Genomic DNA, 20,375 nt, shown 5'->3' on the forward strand with positions numbered 1-20,375 from the left:
GCTGCAAATTTTAATGTCATTTAGTGAATGTGAAGTTATGCAAAGTGTTTATGTTAAGTAGACTTGTTAAGTATGTCTTTCCTATCTGCTACATGATTCCTACTGAGAGTGGTAATATTCAAATATTCATTCATGATTCTGTTTATTCAGGAATATACCTGTTTGTACCATAGTCTTCATCATTGAATTATCACTGTTAAGGAATGTATTCCATATGATATTTTTCATTAGTAATAAAATATATCAATTTCTTCTTTCCATTTCTTTTTTGTATTGAAGGAAAAGTTCCAAGGTATAAGGAATTAGGTCATGGTATCTATAAACTGCTGAGGAACTAAGTATATTAAGAAGTAAAAATTGAAGCTCAGTTGCCCTCTAGGGGTTTGGTTTTAACACAGCACATGTAGAAGTAATTTACTGAGATCTTCGGGGAAGGGTAATGTAGGAACCTATTTTTCATTTTCTGTTAGAGCCTGGCTGGCATTAAAAAGCTGGTTTTGATTATTTATTGCAAAAGAGAAGACTATATCCCAGTTTTGTAATATACAGACAGTTTAATGAAACATCCTTTTTGTTTTCTTAATTTTAAAGTCAGGGCTCTTGTGCCGGAACAGTCCAACCATCAACACATTTTCAGGTATTATTTGATGACCAATTCTCAGATTCTTTTCTAGCACTCTTTTGTCTTCTCCATGTCACCTCTATAGCACTTTTAAATCAGCTTCCTCCCTTTCTCTGCCCAAATCCAAGAACAGACTCCGGTGAAGTGGCTTCTTCTTGAATCCTCTCTTATGTTTTATCAGATGTGATCATCATGAAACTTTTCCTTTTGGTTTCAACACCTTTGATTGGCATCTTTATCTGGATTAGTAAGACTGTTTCTCTCAGTTTAAAACAGAATGGCAACTGGCTTTCTAGTTTAATTGATGCCGAACTTTGCATTGATTGAGGTCCACTTCATGTATATTGGAATCTGTCTCTGGTGCAAAGTGCTCTACTTTGTAATTTCAGAGTTAGACTCCTCCTGTTTTGGTAAGAGGTAGCAATTTTTCCCCTATTGTTGGAAATGTTAACTTTGAACTTGTGCAAATAGTAAATATGTTTATTTTATGTGCAGATATTTAAATATTTAAGCACATTTCTATACTAAATATGAAAATTCATGTGGTTATTTGTATGCATTAAAAAGATTTGTGTGTATACATGAGTGTGTGTTAATATATGCTCTTTTATTCCCTTTGAAAGATGCTGTAAACTTTACTTCTTTTAGTATCTGTTGGTTTTTATTTTTACCATTATAGTTATATTGAGCTTTTCTATTTTGGAAAAATCTCTATTATTAATGGTCAGAATCTTTAGTTTCTATTATTGATGTATAGTAATTTTATTTTTAAAGTTCAGTTTTTGTGTGTTATTTTATACTCTGAAAACTGTGATTAGATTTTGATATATTAAAATATTAAATTGACTATAATATAGCTCTGTGCTGCCCAGTATATTAGTCAGTAGTCACATTGGCTATTTCATTTTCAATTAATTAAAATCATACAAAATTTAAAATTCAGTCTCGCAGTGGCACTAGCTGCATTGCAAATGCCTAGTAGCTACATGCGGCTTGTGGATACCATATTTGATGATGCAGACATTGATTATTTAAATCATTACAGGAAAATTTATTGAACAGCTCTGGTATTGATATATGAATCTTCTTCAATGTGTTTTTAAAAATACCTTATTACTGGTAGTTACTTGTGTAAAATGAATTGGAACATGAAAACGTTATATATCTTTATCTTATTAAAATCTTATTTTGGAAATAACTGAATTAAAATTGATCACATGTGAAATGAGTTTACCTTTATAATAAAGAGTAGCACATATTTCTAATTATGAGCCAAGTGATATCAAATGAATTAATTCAATTATATATTTTTGAAATATGTAAATATATCTATTTTATCTCCATCTTGTGGTAGAAATTTCTGAAAATCCTGTTAAGAGTATCATTAAAGCTTATTCATTTTTACATTGACTTACCCTTGCTCTTGATCATTACCATAATTGTAACATTAAGTGTTAAATTTTTTTTTTTAGGAAATTTTTGATCTTCAATTTAGGAAAAATTGAAGAATCGAATTAAAAATAATTTTAGGTTTTATAGTTACTATTAAAGGTAAATGTAAAATTGCAAGTGCCACAGTTTGAATGTGTATTGGAATATTAAAGCAAGGAATATAAACATTTTAATCATGGTTGAGAGGAAAAACAGAAAAGAAAGCTTTAACTGCTTACTTCCAAATGTAGCTTTGTGTTGTCAAAGAGGATTATGATGAATATATTTATGTGATAAATTAATAAAGTTTGATTGATTGCTTCTTACTGTAATACTTTTTATAATTTTTATTTTTATAGTTTCTTGTTTTTAAGTATACTTGCAGTCCTTTTGTAGATAATTACGATTTTAAGATTATTTTTGGAAGTAAAAAGTAAATATTAAAACACTTTGTAAACTGTAGCATTCTATACAAATATATAGTCTTACCTTTTAAAAATATATAATATGAAATATTTGGTTGGGAGGACCATATCAGAGGTTTAAGAACATATTTCTATTCAGGTCCATTTGTATCATTCTTTTATTTTCTTTTTAATTTTTGGATGAATTTCTTTAAATATATTTTTAAAATTTTTACGTTCTTTGAGGTTATTTTTTAAGTTTTTTGAGTTAAGACTCATGCAGTCTACAAAACAGTATTTATAGTTATGTTTCAGTGTAGAAAAGTCTGAATGCTCTAAAAATTCTGAAGGAATATTTTAGTTAAATTTTAAGACTTTAGGAAGAATTTTGTGTAACAAATAAACTAGCTAGGTAACATTCAGTTACTTTTTAAAATTCATTTTGTTTATCTTATTAAGTATTGGGGAAGGAATAGTCTATGAAATGGAAACACCTAAATTATTTATTTAGGAGATATTCCACATAGGTAGTAAGATATAGAAGCTGAATGTAGCATGAGATATTTGTGGGACAGTGAGAAGATTAGTTTAATTATATAAAAACAATGTAGTTGTAGTTTAGGGTCATATTTTGATGCTCCTTGAAAGCCAGGCCAAGTATTCTAGAATTAATGTAATAGAAAACAGGAATTTTTATGCTGCAAAGATCTTTATTTAGGGAGAAAGTCCGTGATCTCAGAAACTTAACTGTAGATCAAGCCTGTGAGATTAACTAATTACCAATGCAGGAATCTTTCTAACAATACGTGAGACTTCATTTTCAGTATCTCTCCCCTGCTTCAGGCTTTTAGTATGTACTTCCCTCCTGCATTCTATTGTTTTGGGGGAAAACAACATCATGCTTTTAATAAAAAGGATATTCAAATTATATAAGTAATATAGAAAATACGAAATGCTTTCCAAAAATTATTCTAAATTCTGCTGTTCACAAATACAAACGTCTCTGGGAACAAAAGGATGTACGATGGAATTATATTATATGCACTGTATTTTCAGTGGAATTTAGAAAACAAAAGATTTGCTAAAGTTTATGTAAATGTTTCTCGATAAAAGGTTACTTGCCTCCATTATAAGAAAACATATTATGAAACTCACTGACAAGTTTGAGTAATAATGTTTTAACGCCATATTCTAATTTTGAACAGTATTGAGTGATTCTCTGGTATGAAAGTACAATTATACTTCTCCCACATTTTCTTTTTTAGGTCCCAGTTTCTGTAAGTTGTAATTTTACATTGTCATAATTTATAATACTTATATTATTTTCTGTAACCATAAATCCAGTGCGCATCACATTTTATCCTTTAAAATTTGGACTTTAGAATCCTTGATATCTTTCATGGTTGGGAATGACTGCTTGTCACTTGTAGTGTGGACATAATGTTGTCAGGTCATATTTTCTCTACCGCAGAACTTTGTACATACACAATTGCATCAGTATTTTATGACATTAAATGTTGCTTTAGGTAGTCTGAGACCAGCCTGATTTTCATCCCCACCCTACCTTGCAATCACCCTACCATAGGTGATGTGATTTTTCTGGTTGGATCCTAGAATAATTCTTCCTGTATCCTTGAGTTTGGAAGCCTAACTGGGATATATCTTGTATCAGTTATTTATGGAACATACTGTACTTTTTTGGTTTGTACATTTTTTTTTTTAACATTAGAAAACTTAAATTGTAATTGAATTTTTTTTGGGGGGGTGGATAATTCTTCTCCTCAGAGATAACCAATCATCCTTGAAACTTTAAAACAAGGATTAACGTTTGATGTTACTTGCTGCGTAAATGATTATTCCAAAATGTAATAGCTTAAAACAGCACAGATTTGTTAATCTTGTAGTTTCTGTGGGTCAGGAATCTAGGTATGACAACTAGGCCCTCTGCTTCAGTGTCTCACAAGGCTGCAATTAATGTGTTGGTTAAGGGTCTGTGATCTCATCTGAAACCTTGACTGGGGAAGGGTCTGCTTTGAAGCTCACTCATGGTTGTTGGCAGCATTCAGTCCCCCATATGATGTTGGCCTGATAGCCTCACTTCCTTATCACCTGAGCCCTTTCCACATGGCAGTTTACGTTATCAAAATATGCAAGCCAAGAAGATGAGAGAGAATATCTTGTAAGATATGCCACAGTCTTTTGTAACTCAGTCATGGAAGTGACATCCTGTCTACATTACCATATTCTTGCTTAGAAGCAGATCACTAGGTTTAGTCTACTTAATGAGAGGGGCTTACACAAGGACATAAATGCTAGGAAACTAGGATCACTGGGATCACCTCCATATTTACTGTAATTATCTTGATTAATTTAAATAAAATTTCTCATTTGAATTTTAGCTGTGTCTATGTTATTCCTTTTATGTTTCTAATATATTTATTAGCACTTATAGATTTATTTTGGTCTTCAATTTATCTCTTCTGTCATCTCACTCTGTTTTATCAACTATTCCTTGAAGTCTAGTTTTCTTGAATTTATGTTTTTATTAAGTTCTAATAGAGGGTGACATTTGAGATGAATCTTCTTTTCCTTAGGCATGTTTGCAGAGTTGCCGTGCTGTTTCACTGAAAAATTGTGGGTGAATGCTCTTTAACACTTCTGCCACCTTTTTCTGATGTTTGTTTTCTCCTGTGGGCTATATTGTGCAGGCTGGGGTGTTCTTTTATGTACTTTCCTGAAGCCTGAGGGAGGGGGAGAAGGGAGCACATGGCCAATGCAGCGTTTTTGTTAAGTAGCCTTCAGGAATGTTTCTTCTTTTCTGTGGGGTTACCTTTGGGTTATCTTCTGTTAAGTGTTGGTCCCTGAAAATGGCATACCTGGTGGTATTTCTAGCCCCTGCTGAAATCCTTTGAAGGTGCGTAGAGGTTTTTTAAATATTAAATGTTTTTGTTTTGTTTTGTTTTACTTTTCTCTGGGCTTCCTATTTATGCCCTCTGTCTACTTGTCTCAAAAAAGGAATATTTAATGGGAGTTCACAGGCTATTTTAACTCATTTTCTTTACCCAGTTCATTCTAGAGGCTAGGATCCGTGGTGTGCTGAGCTTTGCCAAAATCTTTTCTTTCTTACCTACTTTTTGAAATTCATGGTATGAGCCTTTTCCCCTTTTATGGTATAGTGGTAGCTAGCCAACTTTTGCCTTTTTAAAACTCTGTCTTATAGAATGTTGAGGGAGGGTTTAAGAGCTTACAATATCTTGCAGTTTTACTCCAAACTGTCTTCAGTATCTTTCAATTATTATGTTAGCATGGAGACTAGCTTTTTCTATCTAGATAACTTCTTTTCCTCATTCTTCCCTAATTTTACCCTTATCCCAAATATTGTTGCTAGGTAAAGCTTTTTGAATTGATCAGTTTAGTTCATGTTATTCCCCACGGTTTATAGCATCAAGCCTAAGCTCTTACATGTAAGTCACCTAGAATTTTACTTCAGCTTACTTTAGTAATGACTTACTTTAGTCTCATTCCCTTTCCTGAGGTTTCTTTTCTGGCTAAATTTAAACATTTTATACTCTATAGATGCCTTAGGTAGATTTCCAAGATATGATTAATATGTAATATGCTGTTTGTATACATTATTATTATTATTTTTTGATGGAGTTTCATTCTGTTGTTCAGGCTGGAGTCCAATGGCACGATCTTGGCTTAAATCCCCGCCTCCTGGTTTCAAGCGATTCTCCTGCCTCAGCCTCCTGAGTATTGGGATTACAGGTGCACACCTCCATGCCTGGATGATTTTTGTATATTTTGCAGAGATGGGGTTTCATCATGTTGGTCAGGCTGGTCTCGAACTCCTGACTTCTTGATCCGCCTGCCTTAGCCTACGAAAGTGCTGGGATTATAGGCATGAGCCACCACGCCAGCCTACATTGTGGTTTCTAAAAATATCTCTTAATATTTTTATTGCCATTCTATGGGAATGTGCTTATTTGTCAAGATTAATCTAGAAATGTGCTCTCCAGAAATGAGCATAAATGTGCTGAGAGCTCCTTGCAGTTGTGTTTGTGGCACTGACAATAAGATTGGTTTAGTTGTTCTGTCATACTTCATCAAATTGTTGATTCACATTGAACTTATCAAATGTCTTTCTATTCTAAAATTTGAAAGTATTTTTTTTTTTTTTTTGAGACGGAGTTCCGCTCTTGTTACCCAGGCTGGAGTGCAATGGCGCGATCTCGGCTCACCGCAACCTCCGCCTCCTGGGTTCAAGCAATTCTCCTGCCTCAGCCTCCTGAGTAGCTGGGATTACAGGCACATGCCACCATGCCCAGCTAATTTTTTGTATTTTTAGTAGAGACGGGGTTTCACCATGTTGACCAGGATGGTCTCGATCTCTCGACCTCTTGATCCACCCGCCTCGGCCTCCCAAAGTGCTGGGATTACAGGCTTGAGCCACCGCGCCCGGCCGAAAGTATTTTTAACTTAAATATAGGAATTTGCATTTATCTAGGTAAATGTTACCTTTAAAAGAGTTTGCCCTGGTTGTCCATACTGTTGAGAGTATTTTGAATTTCCAGTCGGTTCTCTTTTATATCTGTATATGCTAATCATGGCTTTAGTGATTTCCTATATGTCTCTAATAGGAATAGTAATTTTGTAGGAAGATAAGTACAGTAGTTCTATTAATTTACATCCCCTTAATTTCATATAGTTCTGTTTTCTTCCTCGTGTCTGCCTGGGTATTGAGAGATAAAATACTGTGGTTGTTCAGTATATGGGCTCAAGCTGGGTGGTGGAGTTGATATTAGAAAAAAGGGAAGCTTTCCATTTGATTAAGCTACAAATAGAGAGAATTCTCTTTTGGGGCTGCCGGGAGAGGTGATAGTGAGAATGTGAAGCATCAAAAGGGTCTTTGACAAAGCTTGGTCATCAAAGAGAAGACCACTCAAGAGAAGCATGATGATGCCAGGAGTTTGATTTCAAATGATTTGTAAGAAACAGTGAACCTGGACATATTAAGTTTGAGGTAGATGGTTGTAAGATAACAAGAAGACATTCACCTTTTAATGAAGAATTGCTTTTAAGTCTTAGGTTCTGGATTTTAAAACAAAACATACCATCCTTTAAAAGCATTTTTTCTTTTTTTGAGATGGAGTCTCACTCTGTCACACATCCTGGAGTGCAGTGGTGTGCTCAGCTAACTGTAGCCTCCGCCTCCTGGGTTCAAGTGATTCTCCTGCCTCAGCCTCTCAAGTAGCTGGGATTACAGATACTCACCACCATGCCTGGCTAATTTTTGTATTTTTAATAGAGATGGGGTTTTACCATGTTGGCCAGACTGGTCTCAAACTCCTGATCTCAAGCAATCTGCCTGCCTCAGCAAAGTGTTGGGATTATAGGCATGAGCCATCATGCCTGGCTAAAAGTATTTTGAAAACCTTTTTAGTTTTGTAAAATCTTTAATTTTCTTCCAAGACCTTTTATATTTTCGATATAAGATTAAATTTGAACTGTATGGATTTCAAATAAAATAGGAGAATAATTGCTAGTTTTGAAGAACTCATGTTAATTGGTTAGAGTAAATATGGTTTTTGTAAAATGGCCTTTAAAATATTCACGTCAGGTTATGTAGAAAGTACTGTAACAGGATCTTCTTTTCTGCCATAACTTCATGTATGCCCATTAATGGTACTTAACTTTGGAGCATTTACGTAAGAGAGCTCTGTCAAAAAATTTATATAAATGAGTTGCAGTCAGGAGAACCTTACTCAGTGGTTATGTATACAAATTTACTCCCCTTAATATGGAAACATTTTTATAATTGCTTTATTTTCTTGCAGAATAGGCTTCTAAAGTTGCAAATTGTATTATCATTAAGTAGCAAAATTTAGGGGTACTATTTGCTTTTCGTCATGTGAAATAAATTTTTCTCATTTACAATTCAGGACAAACAAATTTTTATGAAACACTGCAGATGTCAGATGGATTTGGGAGAATTTTTCATAGGATTTCCCAAAGTAAGTAAGAGGAGGAACTTACATAGCTACATAAACATTAGTGAGTACCAGAAGTTTATTAATTTGCTTGTATTACATAAATAAAAATAAAATGCTGTAGTTGTGAGTTAAAAAGCTAATGGAAACTGATATAGGTAAGTTAAAGTCAAAATAATAATACCAGAAATCCTACATTTACTGTATTTCAGACATTTTTATGAATTAAAAAAATTTTTTTTAACTTGTAGTTCCTTAATTCTTTTTCACATTTTTGCTTTAGGAAATATGTTTGTGTTCATTGAGTTGGATAAAATAGAGGAATTGGTTCTTAGTGCATTCCGATGTGGTTACTTCTAGATTTGTCATTCCAAAACATCAGACAGGATTCATATTGCCTATTACTCAGAGAACTAGTTATGTTAGAACTCAGGCTTTGGCTATTAACTGAACTTTTTTTTCTTTGTTACCCACAGAGAAGTTAAAGAGATGCTTAGTTTACCATACTGATTATTACTATTTTTATTTTCTTTAGAAACAAAGCAAAACAAGAATCTGTAGTCTGGAAGGAGCAAAGAATGCAGTGTTCATACTGTGCTATCCCAGAAATACCTTTACTGAATAATGTTTTTCTAACAAATTTATTTTAACGTGAGCTCATTTTTACTCTTAGATGTTTAAGGCATTTTTAATGTATGTCTTTTATCTTTAGCTTTTGCTTTCATTTTAGTGACATTGTAAAATTAAGCCCTGTCTGATTCCCACAAGAGTAACTTAGGAACTTTTACATTGGCATTAGTAGATATGCCATCTCTTTGGACCAGGCTATACTACCCATACTGTATTTAGGAATTCATATGAAAATTTATTCTTATCTACTGTTATTTTTTTCTTTATGCTCATTTTTCTGGAAAATATTTTAAAAATATGTATAGAATAAGAAACTTCAGTATCTGTATCATATTACTGGCTATAAAAATTATGTTACTGATTTATTTACTTCCTTTAAGTTTTTCACCAAAAATCTCCTTAGAGGGGGCTACCTGGATGACCCTACTGAAAATGTAACCTACTAGATCCTTCTTCCATAACCCCCATGCCCCTTAACTTCTCTCTATTTCTGTAACTCTTACCATGTTGTAACATACTGCACAATACTTCTTCTAGAATAAGGGATCCTGGTTTGTTTTACTCATGTATACCAAGAACCTAAAACAGGCTTGGTATATAGAAATGTTCAGCAGATATTTGCCAAAAGAATGAACTGAGAATATACAGTTGTCCGTTGGTATCTACAGGGAATTAGTTACGGGATCCCCATCCCTCCCCAGGAAACCAAAACCTGTATCCCATGAATACTGTATTTTTCATCTGTGTTTAGCTGTGGACATGGAACCCATAGATATGGAATGGTATTTATTGAGAAGAAAAAACCCCCAAGTATAAGTGGACCTGTGCAACTCAAACCTGTGGTGTTAAGGGTCAACTGTATTATTTGGGTTTTCTACCATTTTATAGAATAAGAATTTGCATGCCCTAAGCTGGTTACTTTCAATTTCTTTTCACCTGGTCCATACTAAGAAATAGAGGTTTAAAATACAGCCCTGAGTACACATATATACGAACAGATTGTTAGAAATCTGAATTAGTCTCTGCCCCCAGCTGTTATAAGACTTAACAGGCCAGGAATTATGCATATATTCAGTAAACTAGAATGTGACAGATACCTCCCATGAAAAATGTAATGCTGAGACTCCTTAAATGGTTGATCACCATTGTAACCATGTAATATTTTATGCTAAAACCAGACAACTTAGAACTTCCTCTTTTACATTAAAAAAATATGATGATTCTTTAGTTTTAAAGTTTGTACATTTTTGAGGAAGCTCTTTTTAGCTTAATGTCAGCAAAGCAGCTGCTGCTTGAATTTACTTTGTAAAACACTGAATTATTCATTTCCATAAACAAAACTTCCTTAGTAATTATTTAGCATTAATTTATTTCTCTTTATTTCAGTCAACCCTGTTGACATTCTGTTTTAAAATTAAAAATATTCTTTGTGGAACTTAACAAATAAGACTGTGACAGCCACTTTCTTGTGTTTTTATAATAGGATTTCCAGATCCTGAGATGAGCTGTCTTATTTTTATTTTTTTTTAATAAAAGTTACTAATAAAATGTAGAGCACATGTAAATTTTTATTTAAAATGTCTTCTAAGTAGCTTCTAAGACCAAGTGCTATGATTTTCACTTAACATCTGTTATCTTGAATTCTAACAATGTAAACTTACTAGAAATATTTTAAATCATTATTGTTTGTATTCACCAATTGTTTAATAGAGCAATAGGAAAAACAAAAGTGAAGTTTGTTGTTTTACATTTCTTGGAACTCTTCCTTCTCTTTTTGCAAATATGGGAATAGCTCTTCAAATTTTGTGCTGCCTTTCTAGTAGCCTGTGGTGAGCCCTTCCACATTCAAACTCTTAGTTATTCATATGGCCTCCTTGGGCAATCAGTCTTTTACTGCTGTGTGGTATTTCTTGCCATCTTTCCAAAATTTCTGTTTTACTTACTTATTTGTTTATTTGTTTTATTTTAAATGTGTTACTGCCTTGCTGCTCCACTGGAGACTTCTTGAGGACAATAGACAAACTATTCGATAGCTTAATATGTATTTGGTAATTTAAGAAAGGAGGGGATAAAACCGCTTTATAAAGTAACATCCATTCAAATAGAGCATTCTTACCTAAAGTGCTTCTTGGAGCATACATTTAGAGAGGTTTAGTAACTGATCCATAAGACAGTGTGGGCTTAAGGGAAATGTAAACTTTTAGTTAAGGGCCCATTTGAATCCCTGTTGAACTGTACTATATCCGCCATTACCGTGGCAGCCTCATAGGACCATGGAAGAGAATGAGACCTGTGGAATTAGAGACAGGAAAAGTCTCCATTTAATTCCTCTGTCCTAGGTTCTACAGTGCTGTTTAAAATATAATTATGAAGACCTCTGCTTTAATAGTTGTTGAGTGGGGATAGTAGTTTTTGTAGGAATAGCCATAAGTGTATAATTATTTCAGGGCTGAAATGTTCAAGAAAACTCTTACAGCAGATGACACAGACCATCAGCCTTCAGCTGGGAGTCATTATGCGACATATTTTGTTTTTCCTCTGCAGTGTTTTAGAAAACAAAGTTAGCTATTTAAAATTGTGAAATTTTACATAAAACAAAAATTCCAGCCAAAAAAAATACAAGTCCTCAGATCTGATGATTCTGTATTTCCAGACCTACAAGGCAAACAATGATCTCGAAGAAAATAACAGCTGTACCTTTAAACATGGGACATGTGCTGTAGTGGTGCATTACAGTTTCTGTGCTTGCGCTGTTCATGTATTTTTACACATACACATTATGTATTTGTGTATACATAATCTATATAAAGATGGATACAAAAAGTATTTCTCTGAAACTGTGCTTCAGTCATAAGTAAGAAAACCAAACTGAGATGTTGATCTGGTTCAAGAAAAACAGGATGGAGCCTTTTATGAAAGTAAAGAATATTCTTTTGTGTTTAACATGCAAATTACTCAATTTCCAAGTTGCATAGGTAGTTCAGCCTGTGTCTACAAGTCTTAGAGATATTTGTCTGTATCTGTCAAATTTTGATTTTCATGCCCTTAATTATAGTCTATAGGTAACTTGTATGGCTTATTGGATACGAATTTTGGAAATCTATGCTTCCACATTAATTTGCTTAAGTCTTGGTTCCTCATACTTTTTCTGTGAAGGAATATATATCTAAGACACTAAGAAAAGCACATCTGAAGTAAGAAACACCCATGAATATTTAGTACGTGGTTAATAACCTAGTTTGTGAGGTTTAGAAATAGTGATGAGGGGATGGAGGCAGCAAACCACACTGCCATGTATATACCTATGCAACAATGCTGCATGTTCTGCACATGTACTCTAGAACCTAGAGTGCAATAAAATATATATATATGAAGAAATAGTAAAGTATATTTTATATATAATATTCTGTGTAAAAAATATTTATATATATAAAGTATACATATTACATATAATGAAAATATATAGTCTGTAATCTTAGTATATACTAAGTAGTCTCTAAATTATTTTAAATCTAGTAAATTGTACATTTATCTGTGGTTCTCCTCTCTTAAATATATTTTTTTAAATTCAAAAGTTTTTTCTCATTTTCATCTGAATTTTTGAGTTTGCTAACAAGCAAAAAGTCATTTCTTTTTTTTTTTTTTTTTTTTTTGAGACGGAGTTACGCTCTTGTTACCCAGGATGGAGTGCAATGGCATGATCTCCGCTCACCACAACCTCCGCCTCCTGGGTTCAGGCAATTCTCCTGCCTCAGCCTCCTGAGTAGCTGGAATTACAGGCATGTGCCACCATGCCCAGCTAATGTTTTGTATTTTTAGTAGAGATGGGGTTTCACCATGTTGACCAGGATGGTCTCGATCTCTTGACCTCGTGATCCACCCGCCTCGGCCTCCCAAAGTGCTGGGATTACAGGCTTGAGCCACCGCGTCCGGCTCAAAAAGTCATTTCTATTAAATTAATCCAACAAATAATTTACTATTCTTCTCTATCTTAAATTTGAAGAGAATTAAGAAATGAAAGAGGAGGGACCTCTATTTCATATTCTGTTTAGTAGTAACAGTTGCAAATATGTAAGCATTTTTTTCTTGGATTCACTAGTTTCTGTGCTCAACAAAGATGGGTCAGTATGTTCTGTTTTTTTCTGGGAAAGTCTATAGAAATAATTTGGTTGTTTTTAAGCCTCTACATGCTTTTTGGAGGTGGTAGTGGTAAAAAGAGTATGATACAACAAAAGCTGTTTCTTTATCTTCCTTATAAATATCTGTGCCTGAAACAAGCCTCTTCTCTGAGCATAATCAGTCTTTAATAAAACTGTATTTCTAACTACTTGAGCTGATAAATAGTGAGGTTTGTTTTAAACAAGTCAAGTTTATTTTATGTCAATTTTCTATTTGCCCTGTGTAAGATATATTTAATTACTTTACTCCATCTCTGTGTTCAAATTAATCAGATTCTGCTACATATTGGTGCTCAAATTAGAATAATTCTTTAATCAACTGTGTTATCCATGCCATGGTAGACTAGAATAGAAAAGCTACTCTTGGCCTATTGAAGATGCATGCATTTTATTTTCTATTATAATTTAAAAGTAAAATCAGAAATATTGATTTCTACTTGACTGGAGAGATGATTTAGTTTGAATATCAGTCTGATCTTAATCAGGTGAGAATTAATTGAGTTGGAGGTATTAGATATTCAGTGATGTTAACTGAACCATGATCCATCTAGAGAGAAGCTTTCTTTTGTACTATGTTAGAATTATCAAATAGCTCATGCACTACAATGTAAAATAATCTTCATGTTCATCCTTCTACCTTCTTGTCTCATTAAATGCACCACTAAATTCATTCTATACACAGTCTAATCTTTAAAGTAGCAAGCTAATAAATCACAATTTAATAGAAAATTAAAAGCATAATAATTTTGTCATAAGATGCTGTTGTTGTCACAATTTTATAATGATATATTTTCTAGTGACTAATTTTAAAACCAAGTGATTAAACCTCTGCTTTTCAAGTATACCTGGGACTTAAAAAAAAAAGTCCTAGTTAGACTTTTTTTAATGTTCAACATTACAAGAAGAAAGTGAGCAATACAGAATTATTTTAATGTTTATCTTCAGAAATAAAAATAGTCTAACATTATATTGGTCTGAAATGTGGCATGGGCTTTTCATTTATTTTAAGAGTGTGATAGCAATATCATAAATGTTGTGAAAATATAAATGGTGAGATAACACCTCCATAGGACTTGCTCTTAAGCAGTAAAATTGTCAAGTCTTTAAATAAACTGCTGTTAGAACTGAAAGGATCGATTTGCTTTGTTAACTGCAGATACTATACCTATTAAATGTTTAATTAAATTTAGTATAACATGTCTTTTACTTCCTCCTTTTTTTCCCTTAAAACTGAAAATTTGGACTTATTTATTAGCAAGGTAACACGTGTTATCATTGTCAGATTTCTTCGATTTTGGCAGTTGGTGACTGTGTTAAATTAAAAGAAAGCCAATAGTGTGACTTTTAATAGTGTCACTTTACACTGGAATAGTGTTTTTTTGCTTGATACTGGTATAATGAAAACAGTAGGATCTATGTAGTTTGTATATTTTTGAAAAGTAATATCCACATTTATATTCGAGAACAATTAGCATTTAATAAAATTAAGCCGTAATTGCCGAAACATTCCTAGAGTGCAATGAACAGGAAGTTCTAATGAGATACAGTGAAGTTCCCCATCTAGTTGTTACTAAACAGTAATTTAGGGCAGAAGGGTCTGCTTAGGAAAAAACGAGAGAGGGAACTGGCTTTTTCACTCTGCTCTTAGAAGCCAAGGCTCCTCTTTGTAGACCCCACTCTCCTGTCTCTTGCACCGGAGACGATTTCTATCTTTCATTCTTCTCTCACTTCTTTCTTTCTCTCTCTTCCTCCTTTCTTCCCTCCCTCCCTCCCTGCCTCCCTTTTTCCCTTCCTTCTTCTTCTTCTTTTTTTTTTTTTTCATAATGTTCTGTGAGGTGTAGGGAGTACCAAAACACAACACAAATACGTGTCTTCAGTTCTTCTCCCTGCCAGTTTTCCTCCTGTGAAATAACCATAGTTTTCAGTTTTCTTAAATACTCTTTCATAGTCATTATGTGCTTGCAGACATACACGCCCACACACCCGTACCCCAGACACAGAAATGATAACATTTTATAATAGACTCTTCTATACCTTGCTGTTTTCACGTTTAAATCTTGGAGATCATTCTTTATTAGTGTGCTATTTTTTAATGGCTGTATACGATTTCATGATATAATATTAACACTTAAGCAGTTAGTGTTACTGTGATAGATTTGATGGCATCACCAAAAGCCACATTTATATAAAAATATTTTTTTGCTTCAGGTGAGAGAAGACAGGATGAGGAATGGCTAATAATATTTTATTCTTTCAATGATTAGTCACAAATAGGAACCTATTTACTTACTATTTTGGAGACTAGGCCTTGCTCTGTCACCCAGGCTGGATTGCAGTGGCACGATCAAACTCACTGCAGCCTTGACCTCCTGGGCTCAAGTGATCCTCCCACCTCAGCCTTCCAAGTAAATAGAGCCTCAGGTGTGTGCCATCATACCCAGCTAATTTTTGAAATTATTTGTAGAGATGGGGTCTCACTGTGTTGCTGAGGCTGGTCTTGAATTCCTGGATTCAAGCAATCCTCCTGCTACAGCCTCCCAAAGTGGTGGGATTGCAGGCATGAGCCACTGCACTCAGCTTACTGATTTATATTTGTTAAGAAAGATATACACATTGTTATTTTTATATCTGAAATGAATGAAAAATTCTACTGTGATTGAATTTGGAGAAATTGTTGTCTTTATGGATGCATTTGTTTCCCCCCGCCCCCATAGGAGATGCTAATGTTTTTTAAATTAGTTGTTAAATAAATAAATTTGACAAATGAACTTGTTATAAAGAGAGTGACAAAGGGAAATCACATACCTTGAGGAGGCAGTAATGTTTGAACTGGTGCTGAGGCAGAAGATGAGAAAAAATTATGAATGTTATTTCCTATAGTATATGATGAATCGGCAGTATTAGACTAGCTTTTTTCAGTCTGTGCTACTCCCGCCGCCCCACCCCACCCCCGCCACACACCCCCACATGCACAATGGAATAATCACCCCCGCCACACACCTCTACATGCACAATGGAACTGGCTACCTTGTGAAATAACCACCCCCGCCTTACACTCCCACATGCACAATGGAACTGGCTACCTTGTGAAATAAAGAGTTTTCTGTCACCACAAATGTTTAAACAGTAAAATGCAGTAGGAAACAGTTTCTGAATTAAGAGTTTAGATTAAGTGACCTCTAAAGGCCTTCACGCTCTAACTTTTTTGATTTCAGAAGTCTAGAACAAGAGAGCTGGTTCTGTCCAGGACCCTCAATAAGTAGTGTTTAATGGTCACTGTTGGCTCATACTTATTGCCAGAATGGGCTGTAAACCACTTGCAAGTATGAAAAAGTACAGCAGGTTAGTTTATTTCTTGCATTACTGAAAACACGGATCTTACTTTTGTCTCCCCACTGTGTAGATGATGAGGGAAGGCAAAGCATCTACTAGTGACAAGAAATCCTAGAAGGATCCATGTTCGGAAGTTTGCCTTTTTTTGTGCGGGGGTGGGGGGAGTCAGTTGATTTGTTGAATACCTATTAATGAATTGGTCCATTTAACATCGAAGACTATGTGGGACAGCAAAGAGGGAATATGTAAGAAAAATGTATTTGGGGAGACTTAGGGAATCTCTTTCATATGGTCTTTTAAAAAAGGGCAATTTGGTGATTTCATTGGCCACACTAGGCTGTATGAATGTCTCCCCTTCAAATTAGGGGAGCACTTAATATCTGAAACATGAAATTTGGTACTTCATCATATTTTGTTTGAAGAAGCCACTTTCTAATGTACAAAATCCTTATTTTAATTATTTAAATATATTTTATAGGAATTCTGGAATGCAGAGTATGGAATCAGAGAGTTGAAGTATCTGATGCTATTTTATTTTATATGGCTGCTAAGTGGTTATTTAGCAAAAAGTCAGCAACAGGATCTACCTTATTCTTTTCTGTGGTAGTGATACAATGTGATGAGCCATTGCCACCTGCTTCCCAGGCCTCATTTGTGACCTCATATAAGATAAGTGGCCTAAGTCTCTATTGTGGGCATGGAAATTTCTAACAAGCACAGGAGTTTTTCCTGTGTTCTGGAAAGGAGTAAGTGGAATCCAATATTAATTAGAGATATTTTTCTGAAATTAAAAGACCTGGTTTTAAAACAGTCTATATATGCCACACTATGTGATCTTGGAAATATGATGTAGCCTGTTTAAAGTTCAGTTTATTCATCTGGCAAATGAAGATAATCATAGTGCTTACTTGATAGTGTTTTTTGTAAAATTCAAGTGAGCTAATCAACATAAAGTACCTAGTATAGTAGTGCCTGGTACAGAGTAAACACTCAGTTTATCTTACTTGCCATTTTCATGTTTTAATTGATATTATTATTGACATTATTAACTACCTTACAAAAAATGATTAAAAAGTTACTTGGGAAAATGGAAAAGCAAGAAAAAGGCCACGTGAAATAAGACAGTTTCTATTAAACATTATTAATGTATTCTTGACTTTTGTTTTTTCATCGTCTATGTTCCTAGCGTTACATATTAACTGCTTCTTGCAAGAATCACATTTTAATCTTAAACTTATATTCTAATAAACGGAGATAATGAATCTCAGTATCCACCTGAAACTTTAATTTTTCTATGAAACCCAAAAGTTTTGTTACTGTTTTTTTTTTGAATTTTATTTATGAATAAATTCTGAATACTGCCTTTACTAAACTGAATAGATAATTATGATAAATTAGTGTTGGAAATTTTGAACTGTGTCAAAGAAATTAGATAACAGTAATGATAGATTTTTAGCAAGATATTTTAAAATGTTAGAGTGAGTTAAATCAACTAAAACCTAGTAGAAAATGAGAATTATAAATTTGGCACCCCTTCAATTAATTCACTTATTTATTCAGCTATTCGTTAGCTAAATATATATGAATATGTACAAATATTCCTTTGTGTACAAATAAATGCACAAGTACTTGTTGAATAAATACATGCTAAGCAAGTAAAGTTTACTGAATGAATATTTTATACCAAAGTCTTTATTTTCTTAAATATTTTATTTTGATTAGGTATTTTAATAGGCTTAAAAAGAATCAGTGGATAAGAAAATATGTTCTAAGGAAAGATATGGAAGATAACTAAGCCTAGAATGATCATAAGTTTTAAATCATAAAGCAGTAGCCAAATCATTAGCCACTGTTTCCATCTCACCTGAACTATAGGGAACTAAAAATGTCTTTAGCTATGTTGTTCAACCTGGTCACCTTTAGACATATATTAAAATGAAAAATTTAGTTATGCAGTCACATTAGCCACATTTCAGGTGCTCAGTAGTCACATGTGACCAGAGGCTATGATATTGGAAAATGCAGAGAATATATCCATAATCACAGAAAGTTTTATAAGACAGTAGATATATATGCAAGTTATATACAATTTTAAATTTATATTAGTCACATTTTTACAATTTAAAGGGGTAAAACTAATTTCAATATTACATCTTAAAGGGCCAGACGCAGTGGCTCGTGCCTGTAATCCTAGCACTTTGGGAGGCTGAGGTAGGTGGATTACTTGAGCCCAGGAATTTGAGACCAGCTTGGCCAACATAGTGAGACCCTGTCTCTTAAAAAAAAAAAAAAACTTATTTAACCTAATATGTCCAAAATAATATCTTTTTAACTTGCAGCTAATATAAAAATTGTCCCAGATAATTGAAAGTTAAAGCTATGTTTAATGCATCAATATCATAAGAAGTAAGGATTTTTATCTGTTCTAATTCCCTCCCTGGAATTATGTGAATCTAAGGTATTTCTGGACCGTATGGTTTAAAATTTTAACATAACAACTGTTGGGTGATTTACACTCATCTTAGTAGATGTCTCAGACAGCATTTGACAATAATGATTATTTCTTCCTTAATCCAAACTTTCCCAGAAAAGATAGTTATCTGGTGAATACATTTTATTAGTTTTTATATTTTAAAGTTGTATTCAGATAATTTATAAAAGAATGAAGACAGTGACTTTAGGAAACAGAGTAAGAATTTAAACATAGCAAGCCCCAGTTGTTATTCCATATTTTCCTTGTTCAGAAAGTTTTATAACTTGGAATGGTTTATGTCCTTTGATTGCAACTAACTGCTCATCATGAACCTGGAACATAATCTGTCTTAAAGATTCTGACTCCATATAGCTTTAATAGGTTCTAGTTTACCATTAATTCATCTTTAAAATTTATTTTATTTTTTACTTTAGATTTGAGGGGTACATGTGTAGGTTTGTTACATGAATATATTGTATAGTTCTGGAGTTTGAGCTTCTATTAAACCATCACCCAAACAGTGATCATAGTAACCAGTAGGTAGCTTTTCAGCCCTTGCGCTTTCTGCTTCTCTCCCTCTCTCCCTCCCTCCCATTTTGGACTCCCCAGTATCTATAGTTTCTATCTTTATATTTCTGCATACCCGTTGTTTAGTTCCTACTTATAAGTGACAACGTGTAGTGTTGATCTATATTTCTGTTAATTCACTTAGGATAATGGCCTCCAGCTAAATCCATGTTGCTCCAAAGGATGTGTTTTCATTTTTATGGCTGTGTGTACCACATTTTCTTTCTCCAGTCCAGCATTGATGGAAACCTAGGTTGAATCCATGACTTTGCTGTTGTGAATAGTAAACAGCAATAAATATAGAAGGGCAAGTGTCTTTTTGGTAGAATGACTTCTTTTCCTTAGGGTAGACATCCAGTAGCAGGATTATCCAGTTAGATTTTTAGTTCTCTGAGAAATCTCCAAACTGCTTTTTATGGGGTCTGAACTCATTTATGCTCTGTTTATAAGCATTCCCTTTTTTCCTGCATCCTCAACAATATCTCTTAGTCCTTTCTTGGAGGCATAGTTTGCAAGTATTTTCTCCTATTCTTTAGGTTGTCTATTTACCCTGTTGATGGTTTATTTTGCAGGGCAGAAGCTCTTTAATTACTTTAATTTTCAATTGTTTTTGTTTTGTTTGCTTTTGAGGTCTTAGTCATAAATTTTTTGCCTAGCCCAGTGTCCAGAAGAATTCTTCATAGGTTTTCTTCTAGGATTTTTTTTTTTTTTTTTTTTGAGTTGGAGTCTCACTCTGTTGCCCAGGCT

General features: G+C 33.7%; 1 protein-coding gene across 5 annotated transcripts in view; it reads left to right on the forward strand.

The window, feature by feature from the left end:
- Positions 1-20,375, forward strand: part of CMC1 (C-X9-C motif containing 1) — an 85,100-nt gene that overhangs the window by 50,782 nt on the left and 13,943 nt on the right. For 2 of the 5 annotated variants that reach the window (XM_074405773.1, XM_074405774.1), the window contains 2 exons: positions 6,133-6,225; positions 8,400-8,471. The exons of 1 other annotated variant lie outside the window; for it this stretch is intronic. In XM_074405773.1, the coding sequence (XP_074261874.1) occupies positions 6,133-6,225; positions 8,400-8,471 (165 nt within the window). Of the gene's footprint in view, positions 1-2,442; positions 5,372-6,132; positions 6,226-8,399; positions 8,472-20,375 lie in introns of those variants that run through there. 2 more of the 5 variants (XM_039480249.2, XM_039480246.2) reach the window with 2 other exon arrangements.

Source organism: Saimiri boliviensis, chromosome 9, assembly GCF_048565385.1.
Source record: "Saimiri boliviensis isolate mSaiBol1 chromosome 9, mSaiBol1.pri, whole genome shotgun sequence".
Taxonomy (NCBI): Eukaryota; Metazoa; Chordata; class Mammalia; order Primates; family Cebidae; genus Saimiri; species Saimiri boliviensis.